This window comes from Chinchilla lanigera, unplaced genomic scaffold (genome assembly GCF_000276665.1).
Source record: "Chinchilla lanigera isolate Chin_1 unplaced genomic scaffold, ChiLan1.0 scaffold00027, whole genome shotgun sequence".
In the NCBI taxonomy this organism is placed as follows: domain Eukaryota; kingdom Metazoa; phylum Chordata; class Mammalia; order Rodentia; family Chinchillidae; genus Chinchilla; species Chinchilla lanigera.
Genome location: NW_004955428.1, coordinates 21,438,421 through 21,451,596, shown reverse-complemented (window position 1 = coordinate 21,451,596; position 13,176 = coordinate 21,438,421). Strand labels below are relative to the sequence as shown.

At 38.3% G+C, this 13,176-nt stretch overlaps 1 protein-coding gene across 2 annotated transcripts in view; it reads right to left on the bottom strand.

Moving 5' to 3' along the window:
* The window catches only part of Sec24d (SEC24 homolog D, COPII coat complex component), a 93,521-nt gene that overhangs the window by 23,733 nt on the left and 56,612 nt on the right, over positions 1-13,176 (bottom strand). For both annotated transcript variants that reach the window (XM_013515265.1, XM_013515264.1), the window contains exons 10-12: positions 9,928-10,052; positions 3,917-4,108; positions 3,259-3,352 (exon numbers count right to left, since the gene is read on the bottom strand). In XM_013515265.1, the coding sequence (XP_013370719.1) occupies positions 3,259-3,352; positions 3,917-4,108; positions 9,928-10,052 (411 nt within the window). The remainder of the gene's footprint in view (positions 1-3,258; positions 3,353-3,916; positions 4,109-9,927; positions 10,053-13,176) is intronic.

The following is a 13,176-nucleotide window of genomic DNA, read 5'->3' as shown; positions in this document are numbered from 1 at the left end:
ATTATGTCTTGTATTATAGAGTTACCTCTTGTCTGCTACACTAGATGGAATTTATGAGCAAGACCGTAGTCCCTGAACTGCCTTACAAAAATTACAGGGATTTGCAGGTACAGTGGTGCATGCCTGTAATCCCAGCACTAAGGAGGTTGAAGCAGGAGGATCACTGCAAGTTAGAGACCAGCCTAGCCTACAAAGTGAGCTCAAGGCCAGCTTGAATTGCATAATGAGAGTCTGTCTCAAAAAGATAAAAACAAAATGAATAAACAAAAAATTATAGGCATTTGATATATTCTTATTTGTTGAAAGGACAAGTGAATGAATAAAGGGGCCTTTTTAATATTTTGATACTGCCCTGAAAATTCTCAAACATCTTAGCTTATAGCCTAATAATGACGTCAGGCAAGAATTTTAGTGCCCTCCTATATACATGACATGAATTTAAGCCTGATTTTCCACTATACAGAACCTGAAAATACAATGAAATAATATGACTCTGCCAGAGCTGGCTAAGCACACACGTGTATGCGCGCGTGGGTCACCATGAGGAAAAAGCATGAACTGTGGACAAGTGCCAGCTACCCTACAGCAGTTTCTGTTCTTATGCAATGAATTCAAATCACTCATAATTTTCCTGATTAGATACAGCAGAAATTTTTCTTTATTATTCATATTAACAACTTACAAAGGGATTTAGAGGAAACTTTAGAAGAACATATACAATAGAATCACGAAGGCAAAAGTAAAACACAAAACAAAAACTAGAAGTCGCTAAGGTCAGGGAAGAAAAATCCTTATAAATTTACCTTAAATGTCTTAATGTTTTTCTTGGCAGCTATGGTTAAAAGGAGCATTATGAGCTAGAACTGTTATAAAAAGTGACTAAGAAATCAGCTAGTGACCCTTTCTACTCATTACAAAGTTGAATACCACAAGAGCGTCCTCACAGAACATTCTGTAAAAGAAAGCAAACTTTCCTCATAAAGTTAATTATTTTAACCATAAACTAGAAACTGAAGGCAAGAAGTTAAATCACAGTAGTCAAAGCATTCCTAGAGCAAAAGCAGCACATGGGGTAGCACTTCTCCATCATTAAGCGAATGCTCAGAGATGACAGAATGAATGATTTTTCATGCTGGGAGTTTCCAGGCATAGACAAACATCAGAATAATTGGGGCCTTACTGATCAGAATCTCTGCGAGTTGACCAGAAAGCTGCATTTTTACAAAGCTCCTCTACTTCATGTGATTCTATGACCAGTTAGCTGAGGAGAGACATCAGGGAGCCTCGGTATGAAGACTGGGAGAACAGCATCATCCTGCTAGCAGTGACGTAAGAGTAACCGCCACTGACATCATGCCCAAGTGTCACTTTATAACATTCTACTGTGTAAGAAGACTACTACTGATTAGCTTTGTATTTATGAAGTTTTCTGCCTTGCTATAGTTAGACAATAGTTGCTCCTCATATTCAAACTTCTAGGTAAAATATATATTAGTATAACAATAAAACTATAAATATAATAAAAAGTAAAATACAGAAGAGATGCAAATACACTGCAATGAACTTGAGGCTGGTAAACTGACTGACAGCAGGGACTATGAACTGCCATAGCCATTGCAGCCGCAGAACACTGTGGCTATGAAGAACACTCTTTTCAGGGATGTATCATAATTCAGATTGAATTTTTGATACAGGGAATGCAGGTACACACATTTGATTTATATTTTTCTTTCAAAGCTTCCAAGCAGCCTCTAGACCTCTTCTGGACTGCTCACGTGGAAATCATGATTACAAGACACCACTTACTACTCCCTTTCAGAGATGAAGTAAGGGGTTGAACAGGGATTCTGCCATCAAGGCCACTGAAGACCAATCCTTCCATTCATTTCCCCTCTTAACTGATGGGACAGCATGTACCAGCCATCCTTCCTCTCAGATGGGAGCACACAAATGCAGTGTTATTCCCAGGCCTACCTTGGAGCGGAAGGACTTGTGGATTCATGTGTGCCTTACATATGGATTTCTATGTACTGTAAGGGAGAAGAACAACATTCACAGCAACAAATAAACACACTGAAAGTGAAATAGAAGACCTGTTTTTAGCAACATGGGATATAAGAAAAATCCCCAAAGCTTTCTGTACCCCCGAATTTTTCACTACTGGATTCCTGTGGGTGAGCTCTAACATCTGAAGTCACTTTTAGATGTCAAAGTTATAATAAATTTAATGGTGAGCTGACATGCACTCTGAGACTTTTGTGATGTCTAAAACGGTGTACGATTCCAAAACAGTGCATGACTTATAAGTGATGACTTTGCAGATCAAAACAAAACAAAAAACAAAAACAAAAACAAAAACAAAAACTAAGCAAAAATCAATGTATTCTAGAACCAAACTACAAAATCAGATACAAAATTTATGTGGGAAGGTGTCCATAAACTCAGTTCTGTACTATTGTTGTTGCTGTCTGTTATCACTTTTACTGATACTATTAGTAGCCCTTTTATTTTAAAAGTTAATTTGAACTTAATTTCAATCATAAAATTTAAGAACTAATTTTAAGAATTAGCTGTCAGAGAAAAAGAGAGCTGACTCTTGTGGTAAGGTAATAATGATTTAGAGTAAATGCTTCTAAATCATTTTGCCTTCTTCAGCTTACTGCTTTTATTCCTCTGAAGATGACCGGAACCACATGGGCTCGGCTTCCAGCTGGACCCACAGCCAAGCAACCTCTCGTCCACTTCTGGCAACCACGCTGGCCCTCGGCAGCGTTCCTGTCTTTGTCACTCACTGTCCGAGGGCCTGCCCTTGCGTGCGTAAAAACCCCAAGGAAGAGGAGGGCGGTGTGGGAATTGTTTTCCTCTTACCTTAGAGTTTAGATACTGTTGAACTAAAGTTAAAATAGATCAGATAAAGTTCAGGTAAAAGTCAAAGGGAGGAGCTAAACTGGAAATCCTGACAAAATCAATGGCTTAGATGCAAATAGTCCTGAAAAGTAAACACTGGGAGCAATCCCTGGTTCGGGCCATTTTCTCTTGAGAAGTTCTGAGAGTCCTGGGAAGTTCAGAACGGTCTCCAGCAACCACACACCTGAGTGGAAAGAATATTCTTTCATAAATACTGTCTGTCCCATCTGCCTGCCTGCCTGCCTGCCTTCCTGCCTTCCTGCCTGCCTTCCTTCTTTCCTTCCTCCTTTCTTTTCGATCTCTCTGTTTTCAAAATTTATCCACCAGCACATACAAATGGTTTTTTCCCACCTTTAATGCTTCCATGCCAGCCTGGATGACGGGAACAAAGACAGTCTCATTTTCGTTAGAGTCTGCAAACAACTCTGGAATCTGGTCCAATAAACTATAAGAAAGGAATGAGCAAAAGGTTTTAAATCTTTAGTATATTTGTTATGAACTTCAAAAAATAAATCAATGACAGTTCAAGTTTAAACACATGTGGTACTTGTTTCGTGTCCAGCACCTGTGGGTATATTTCACAGGCATTTTTTAGCATAGCTTGGTACTAAAATCTAGAATTTAAATTTGACATTTACTAAATCACACTTTGTAGGCATTTTTCTGTTCACTACCACTGATCTCTTTTAGACCATAAATTCTTAATACAGTAGCTGATTTTCATACAGCAGTTGTATTTTTATTAATCATTGTTGAATATGTTCATTCATATGCAGGAAATACCTCCTGCAAAGAAAGAGTTCATAGGGCTGGGGGCAAGTACAAATAAGTTCTCCCTCTTAGATACCAGTCTATATTAAAAAGAGATAGAGCTCATATAAATGATAGCTTTACAAGCCATGTCTTAAATCCCTTTGCCAATGACAAAATTGTGCAACTGAATCAAGCCACAATGCAATTAAAAACAGACAACTGATTTGTATTTAATTATAAAGCATATCATATTTACTTGTGAATCACAGACTGAGATTCTTGGTAGTTGACAAGGAATCCATCCAGCAATGGAACGAAGACCTCCCCAACATCAGTCACCACCAACATCTGGGGCTGGGCCAGATTACTCTTCACGTTGAAGAAATGGAGAACTTTGTTGTATGTGATAAAACCAACTCGGATTGCAGATGTCTCTTCTTGTTCCTCCCTATGTGAAAAACAATGTGTTTGGGTCCACTTATAAATTTAGAATGAGAGGACAATTTCTTTCTGAAGTTCATTATGTGCCTTCTGTAAAATATATGAAAAGCATGTTTAAAATACTGGACTTAATTTCTGTTAGCAGAACTAAACATTCTCAGTAGGGGATGAAGAGTTACTACAAAAATAAGCAAGCTGATAAAGAAAGAAAAAGATTCTAAAAAATTCTAGGTAAAAAAATCAAATAGATATTATGAAAAACATTTGCTCATGTTTCTTTAATATATTTATTTTCAATCCACAGTAAGTTACAAGATTTGTCTTTTCTTTCCATAAACAAGATGCATTTTTACACTCTTCATATAAACAAAGCACCCTTAGAAGTTACCAGAAGGTCAGGAAAACAAATGGAGTATCTGCAGCAAAAAACGAGAAAGAGTAAGGCACATTCATAGCACTTCTAGAACAGCTTTCTTATTTTAAATCAAAATAGGACCCCTACATATAAATCTTAGGACATCCTAATAGATGGCTAATCAAATAAGAAGGAAGGAAGGCAGGGGGAGGAGGAAGAGAAGAAGACAAAGATGAAGAAGGAGAAGAAAGGAGGTGGCGAAGGAAGAGGAGGAGGAAGGAAGAAGGAGAAAAGAGGAGGTGGTGGAGGAAGAGGAAGAGGAGGAGAAGGAAGTTAGATTTTGGGATATACATTACATGCCACATAATATATAAAGTAAATTACATTTATAAATTGACATATAATTGTTATTAAGTGACCATTTGTGATGGTCATAACAAAGCAACAGAAGTTTTAAAACTGTAACGAAGAGTAGATTTTTTATTTTAGAAATTCTAAAAGAAAGCCTTAGTGTTCCTGAAAATATAGCTGTATGAATGTTCTCATGCCAGTCTACAGTAAATCTATGCAGAATTTAGTGGTCTGGGCTCTAGCTCCATGGTACTGAGGGCACTGTTCACTTTCTCCCCAGCACCCCTCCCCCTCACTAAAGCAAACACTGAGATTCTACAAGTGCTGGAATTTTTAATGGTGGATGTCACACAGTGCTCAATGGTTTAAAGAAAGCTTCAAAAGATGTGTAACTTTTTTTTTTAACCCTCACTTGTAAATAAAAGTTATTCTGCTTAGGGAACAACTTTTCTGAAGAAAAACCTGATTTGCTCCTAAATTTTCTACATGGCATAGACAGTTCCTTGAGTTTAAGAAAAGGAAAACGGAACATCTAGATGAAAGCATCTCAAGTTCAAATATCTGATTCCATCGTAAATTTTAGTTTCTTTGACATTTTAGTGGAGTACAGGCTGGCAATCACTGATTTTAACTACTTTATTTCTTCTCTACTCCCTTTGCTAAATGAAGGGTATTCTTCATTGTGGCCTTGATAAATGGGTGAATGGACAGCTTAAACAGATTCTCAAAATCCCTTCCAAAAGTACATGGTGAACATTTACATTTTGGATATTTAGAATGTTTTCAGAAGTGGGAATCCTTGTGTGTGTGTGTGTGTGTGTGTGTGTGTGAAAGAGAGAGAGAGAGAGAGAGAGAGAGAGAGAGAAACTATTTATACACAGATGTATATGATCGCCAATATTTTAAACTGTATGATTTCATGCAACTAACCATTCTTCTATACTATATGATATGATACAATACAATACCATACAATACTATACTAGTGACTGTGCTATACTACACTGCATCTGGATTTTCCCTTCTCCCTATGGTTAAAATCTTACCATTTAAGACCAAGCACAAACCCTTCCCCTATGCTGTCAACCAGAAATCATTTCCTCTAATTTCTATAAAGTTTGCAGTATGACCATTCTCACTGAGTTCTCAGCATGTGGCAACTTCATTTAACGGTCTATACATCCTCTACCAAATGTCTCTTGCTCCTCTCAGAAGCTAGTAAGGAGCAGAACCCAAAGTTTATGTCCTCTGCCTCTGTCAGTAGTATAGGGCCTCCTGTAGTCACCACACCCTGGCAAAATGGGAGTCTGAATGGGCAAACTACGCAGATGCTGGGCTCAGGAGGTCTGCTGGTCCTATTTCTTCCACAGAGAGGGAGGGAACTGGAGGACCAGGAGGGATGAAGCAAGCCTGGAACTGTTCACTACCTAATTGTATTCCCTTTCCCCTCTGTCCCTGTAAACTGCCCATGCACACCTGGACACAGGAGAGGACGATCTCTGGTAATACAAGGCCCCTCCATCTCCTCAGAGCTAGTTTTGAACAAAGCCTTTTTCCTTTTCTCCAAAATAAATGCCCTTCTAAGTGGCCAGTAACACTAGTACAATGTAGCGAATTGGAGATTTTATTGAGGGTAATTAATCTCAATATCCTTGGTGAAGCATTAGACTTGGGATAGCAAGCTGGAGCCCAGAACAATAAGCCAAGACTTTCAACCGTCCATAACTCTTGCTTAGTGCTGCCACCTTAGGCTGGGCATGGTGGCACATGCATGCCTGGAATCTCAGCCCTTGAGAGGCTGAGGCAGGAAGATCACTAAAAGTTCTGGGCCAGCCTGGGCTACAGAGTGAGTTCAAGGCCAGACAGAGCCATATACCAAGAAATAAGAAAATACTACAAATCAAGACTGTGTACTTGAGAAGAAATGATTTACTAGTATAATAATGGTTAAGATTCCATTTCCAAGTAAAGCTTTTACTGTGTGAGCTAAAAATATCCTCACTAGCCATGGTGCCTATAATCCCAGCACTCTGTGTTGCTGCAGCAAGAGAATGGAGAGTTTGAGACCAGCCTGAGCAACTTAATGATACAGTGAGACCTTGTCTCAAAAACTTAAAAGAAAGGGCGGGGGGCGGGCTGGGGACCTAGCTCAGTGCAAATATCCTGGTTCCAGTCTCCAGTACAACACACATACACACATACACATGCACACACACACACAATTTCAGAAAGTCATGAAAAGCGTTTACTGTCTTTAGACAGCTAATTTTGAGTATTTTTGAGTCAGTTAGAACAAAAGATACAAAAGAAAAGCTATAAAGAATCATACCTGTATCTTGTACTCTGAATAACTAAGACAATACACAATGTATTAATTATTGTAAGTCTCCTACTAACCTGTTTTGAAACTGTTTTGTTTTTATTTTTTGTCTCTTTAAAATAAAAAAGAGGAATCTGGATTGCTTTTTCCCATTGAACTTGACATATTAAAGTGATGGGAAAGGAATATCCTGGGACTCATACGATTTACTTGAAATCTAAATTAAAGCATCTAATCAGAACATCTCACATTATTGCAAACTATTATTACTTGTCTCCATAGAAACATGTTTTTTAAAAAAACTGTTTGAGAAATGAAAAATTATCCTAATTTTTTCCATACTACAAGTACTTCATTAAGTTGTACCAACAAGAAGAAAACGAATCCTTAGCTCCTCCTTCATATTAATTCTATACAAGCGTTGTGAGGTTACAACAGCGACATCATGACGTCGAACACGTTTTTGCTGTTGCTTTCCAATCACACTTTCTCAACACTTGCCCCGATCATTTCACAGCATGAAGCTGACAGAGCAGCACTGGAGACGTTAGCAAGCAGATGAACCAAAGAATCTAAAGCTCATGCATTCCAGACACTCTAGTTACAGCATTAAAAACAAACAACAGAAAACACTCAATATAACCCAAAGACTTGATCTGAATAACAGGTGAACCATTTCAAAGTTTTTCCTTAGTGTTCCAGCTTAGTTAGAAAAGTCTGGCAACTTGGCCAGGCCAAAGATATAAATTCAAAGTTAAATAGTAAAGAATGGAGCTTTTTCTTTTCAACAGAATAGCTCAGAGATGAACATACCCTAAAACATTAATCAAGACTTCAGGCTGTGCTTTAAAAAGGCTATTTGGCATGTTACCTGCTTTAGCACAAAGAAATAAATCAAATTGATGGGGAAACCTTACCATTAAAAAGGTAATATATATGCAGCCCAAAATGAATTTCTGAGGAGAATAAACAACCAGATTTGTCTTATAAGATAGAGGAGGGAAAGGCAGTTGGTTTGGCAAAAAACAAAAACAAAAACAAAAGAACACTTAAAGAGCGAGCTCAATGAGGGCTGAGAATCAGCAGCTCTTCTTATGTCTCCTGTCTTCTCCCACGTCACACACTTGCTCCACTGAGACACAGTCGTGGTGACACCAAAGGAAAGACTGTGATTTCCATCTCATATATCAATAGGTGATAAGCTTTATATCACCACCGCACCGAAAAGCAAGCATGATTTCTAGACAACGGGTGAGGCCAATTCCAATCAGTCTGAGAACAGGAAGAGGGACAGCCGGTTTTCAGAAACTGGAGGTTTTTGTTTCATATGAAACAAGCTCAAACTTCAGCTTTAGAACTAAAACAGCCCCATTACAATTGTCATCCATAATAAAATATATCTTCTCACATCTCCTAAGAACGGATGAGACTACACCAGTTACAAGTCTGTCACTGCCAGAGGCCTTCCTCATACCACTGTCAGCTTGCTCATTCTTCATTTCGGAGTTCAGTTTGAAATCACCTCAGTATTTTTTAAACATCCCCACTGCTCTTCAAAACCACCCTAGAGAATATTATGACTTCAGCTTCACAGATACAAACAAAATTACTCCTGGGAGGTCCAGAGTTCATGAGTGTGAGACTTGCACAGACCACATCACAGTCTAAGGGGAAAAGGGTACGAAGGAGTGGGCATCCAAGACTCCTGGGGCATCCAAGACTTGCACAGACCACATCACAGTCTAAGGGGAAAAGGGTACGAAGGAGTGGGCATCCAAGACTCCTGGGGGGCTGGCGGCCGAGGATGGTTCCGAGGCCCCCAAACGCCTTTTCCAGAACACATGTTGCTTTGTGTGTCCAAGGGGAGAGTGAGGGGGAGGAAGACGTGGAAACAGATACAGATTCTCCCCTCAGACAACATTCCCAGCCTCTATCTTCTTCAGCCAGGCTGCTCCAAGGACAGTATGGTTCCCCTTGCTGTCTGATCTCTGTAAGATGCAAGCGCCTGCCATAACAGCTAGTTTATATAATGCAATCATTTAAAAAGAGCCATATTTGATATTAGTTTTAGAAGAGCAGACAAGAGAGAAAAATAAAAGAATGTAGGTAGTCATTCAGTGCCACTTCTAAAATCTCTCTCATAAAAGTTTTTGTTTCAGTCTCAATACCTCTTTTCCCTTTATCTTTCAAAACCTATCTGGTTATTTTTTTTTCTCCCAAGGTTTATTTGGGGTTTATTAGCTTGACTTACTTTTTTATGCTAATGCAGGTAACATTCCAAATAGCCTTTTCTCCTTTCCTGTGTGCACCATCCCCTCACAAAAGGAGAGAGCTGCCACTGGTGCTGTTTACAGTCAGACGTGCCCAATGCACTAGACAGTATACGAAGAGCTAAAGGAAATTTGACTGAAATGCTACCATCTCAACCAAATGTCCAAGGCAGTTCAATTTCTTTTTGAATCCTTAGAATTCTCTGCCTTGCCTAGAAACTACCAGATTCCACTGGAAAATCAGTATTTTCCAAAGTGAACAGTCTTTCCCTACATTGCTGGGATTCTCTTCACAACTTATAACACATTTTGGACACTTTTTACCCTGGCAGCAGTTTTTGTCAGCTTGATTCTATTGCCTTATTTAAAAGACCACTCTGATGTTCTAAGGACTCACAAAAAACTGGTGCTGCTGGATGTATCACTAATTGACCAATGTCCTCATCAGCGAAAGATAATCAACTTGTTTTCTGGCCCTTATTCATTCCGCAATAGTGCACGAGTTATAAAAGGAGTAGCTGAACCCTTACTTTGGCAGTTTTTCCAGTACAGTCTTCAATTCTTCACATATGAGCTTGACAAGTCCATTCTTTATGTTACTATATGAAACATCAATCATGAAGATAAAGGCTGGTGGGCTGGGAGGCTTATTTTTCTGTAGGAAAGCAAACACATCACATAAATAGATATAAAGTTAATACATTTCATAATCAAATTAAAACACACTAGCAACTCCTAAAGTTATCAGATGTTTCATTCAATATTTAGGTATAACATCTGTGGAATCAAATTACTTTCTAGAACACGGACTCTGATGCTATAAAAAAGATAAAGGAAGCCATTTATTTTCCAGGATATGACCTGAGTTAGACAGCATTAAAACATCTAACAGAGAAGGTTGGCTTCTGCAAAGTTTCAAAGACTGTTACTACAAATTCCTGAAGTTCAGTATTGGGGCCAGCCTTGCTAATAATGCTATTTTAGAAGCCAAAAACGTGCTTAAAACCCTCAAAAATTGGACTAACACAGAGTATATGTAATAACTAGCATTTATTTTGCAACTGCTATAAAACTTCACTAATTTAGATCTCACTATATTCAAATCTCTTTTATCATCTTCAGTTTTAGATATGAAATGGCATGCTAAGTAACTGCATGTTTTAAAATCTTGTATCATATTCTTAAATCCTAGCTTAATTTATTTCATCTCTATGGTAAGATGGCCTTTTCTGTGCATGTTTAAAACAGTTACTATAACATAAAGCAGCTGCTATGAAAATGGTTTCTAGCAACCCATGTCCCTTTTCTGGCTGGTGTTCAAACAGCTCTTAGGAAGTGGTCCTTCAGTTAGGACTTCCAAAATATCTGGAAAAGAAAGCCACAAGCAAACAGCAATAGTAGCCAATAATAAAGAGTGAAGGCCAAATGAACTTTTAACTTTATGATAAATCATAAAAACACTCTAAAATATAATAGTTTAAAATTAGATGCCAACATCTGTAAATTATCTTATGAATTCATTCTATAGCTACTATGAGCTAAGATATAACATTGTTCTAATAAGATTCCTTTTTTTTTGAAACAGGGTCTCACTATGTAGTCCAGGGTGACTTTGAACTCTTTATGGAGCCTCGACTGGCCCTGAACTTGTGGTGATCCTTCTGCCTCAGCTTCCGGAGTGCTGGGATTACAGGCGTGCATCACTACGTCTGGCCCCAAAGTCCTTCATTTTAGATTTTAAAATGTTATAAGACTTAATCATTAATTTGAAAACTTTATCACTTTGCCACATCCAAAATCAGAGTGACAAAGAACAGAAGGAACTCTATTGGCTCTGTGTAATTTTTATTGCAAATAATTTCTGATTCCTATGAAATCTATTTCATAACATAGATGAAGCCATCTCATGTTAGGGAAAATAACCACTTTCATTAATTGAATCAAAACCTCTTTGTGACAAAACCCAGTGTGTCTTCTCACCCCTGCACTCTCTCCGGAGGTAGCACTGTCAGCTTCCCACTGAACACCCCTATCCCAGACTGCGGAACACTGCCCTGCAACTTGTTTTCTACATAGAAAAAATGAGTTCATCACTTCTCTAAATCACATTCTCTTCCACTTTCTCTATCAATACCAATGACATTACTACATCACAACTCAAAATCTTTACAACCTGAAATTAGATATAACTGGTCTCTTCCCTTCAATCACTAATTTCTATTGATGTATCTTTGAAAGTGAGTTTTCCACAATGTTTTAACTTATCTCTACTCTTACACATTTGGAATTTTATTATCTTGTGCCTAGATAACTAAGGACTACACCACTAACTTCCTTACACTATTATGCCACCCATTCAATCCAGCTTGTTTTGCCAGCCAAGGTTAGCGTGCAAGCCCTCCCTCTCCTCTCAGCACGCGCTCCATCATGGAAAGCACATTCCACTGTAACCAGCGCTCTGACAGTTGACACATCAAACTCTCTCATCCTGGCAGCTTCCTTCTGAGCTTCAAACCAGCATTCCAGTTAACTGTAGCACAGCTCCACAGAAAGATCCTGCCAGCACCTCAGATTCAAATTTTTAGAAGTTATGACCCACTATACTTGCAAGGAACTCAAGAAACCAGGAACTCAGAATCTGGGCTTGGAATCTCACTTCCTCCGCAGAACTATCCCTCTCACTAAGCCTTTATGGCCTGTCTACTCCCAGGATCCAAATCTAGACCCATATTTTCTCCCTTTTTTATTATTTTTAGCTGTATTTGTTCAAATTGTGGTAAAATAAGCACATAAAAGTTAACACATAACCATTTTGAAGTGTAGTTTGGTGATGTTGAACACAATCACAGGGTTACACCACCATCACCATCTCCAAAACTCCTCTCATCATGAAAAACACAAACTTTACCCATTAAACAACTTTCCCTTCCACCCCTCTCTAGCCCTTTGAGCCCCATTTGACTTTCTGTCTGAATAAATTTGACTTTTTCAAATATTTCATATAAATAGAACCATATAATATTTATCCTTTTCGTGACCAACTTATTTCACTTTGCATGATACCCTCAATACTCATCTACTTTGTATCCTATGTCACTTTTCTTCCTTTTCAATATTCCCTTCTACGTGCATGCCACATTTTGGTTAGTAATTTGTCTACTTATAGACACTTGTTTGCTTCCACATTCGGGATTTTGTGAATAACGTGGCTATGACTGTGTATGTGTAAATATCTTTTTGAGCCTCTGTTTTCAATTACTTTAAGTATATAACCCAAAGTGGGATTTCTGTACCATACAGTAGTTTTATTTATTGGTTCTTGGGATATTGTCGCACGACTCATTGTCTCCCACTTGGACCACCACATCAACTTTGAACCTTGTCTCCAATCTCTCTCTTCTCATTACAGACTGTTGTCAGGATAAACAGTGTATCACAATGCTACCTCCCTATGATAGACATAGGGATAGATTGTGAAATGATAGGAAAGCACTCAAGGGTAAAGGGCAACGGGGATGTGGGAAAAGAGAAGGGAAAGAAGGAGAAATTTTGTATGTATGTATATGCAGGGTAGTTAACATGGCTGTTCTACTGTCTTCTATTTCTTTGCTGAAAGAAACTGTCAATGAGTCCTTGGTTGATCAGTATTGCATGTCTCTATCTGTTTTCATGAGAAACCACTTTGAAGATACCAATATGTAATACAACAAGCATTGTTAATTTCCTACCACTTTGTAAGTCTGTATTGTCTGTACTGTTCTTTTGCTATTTTGTAGAAG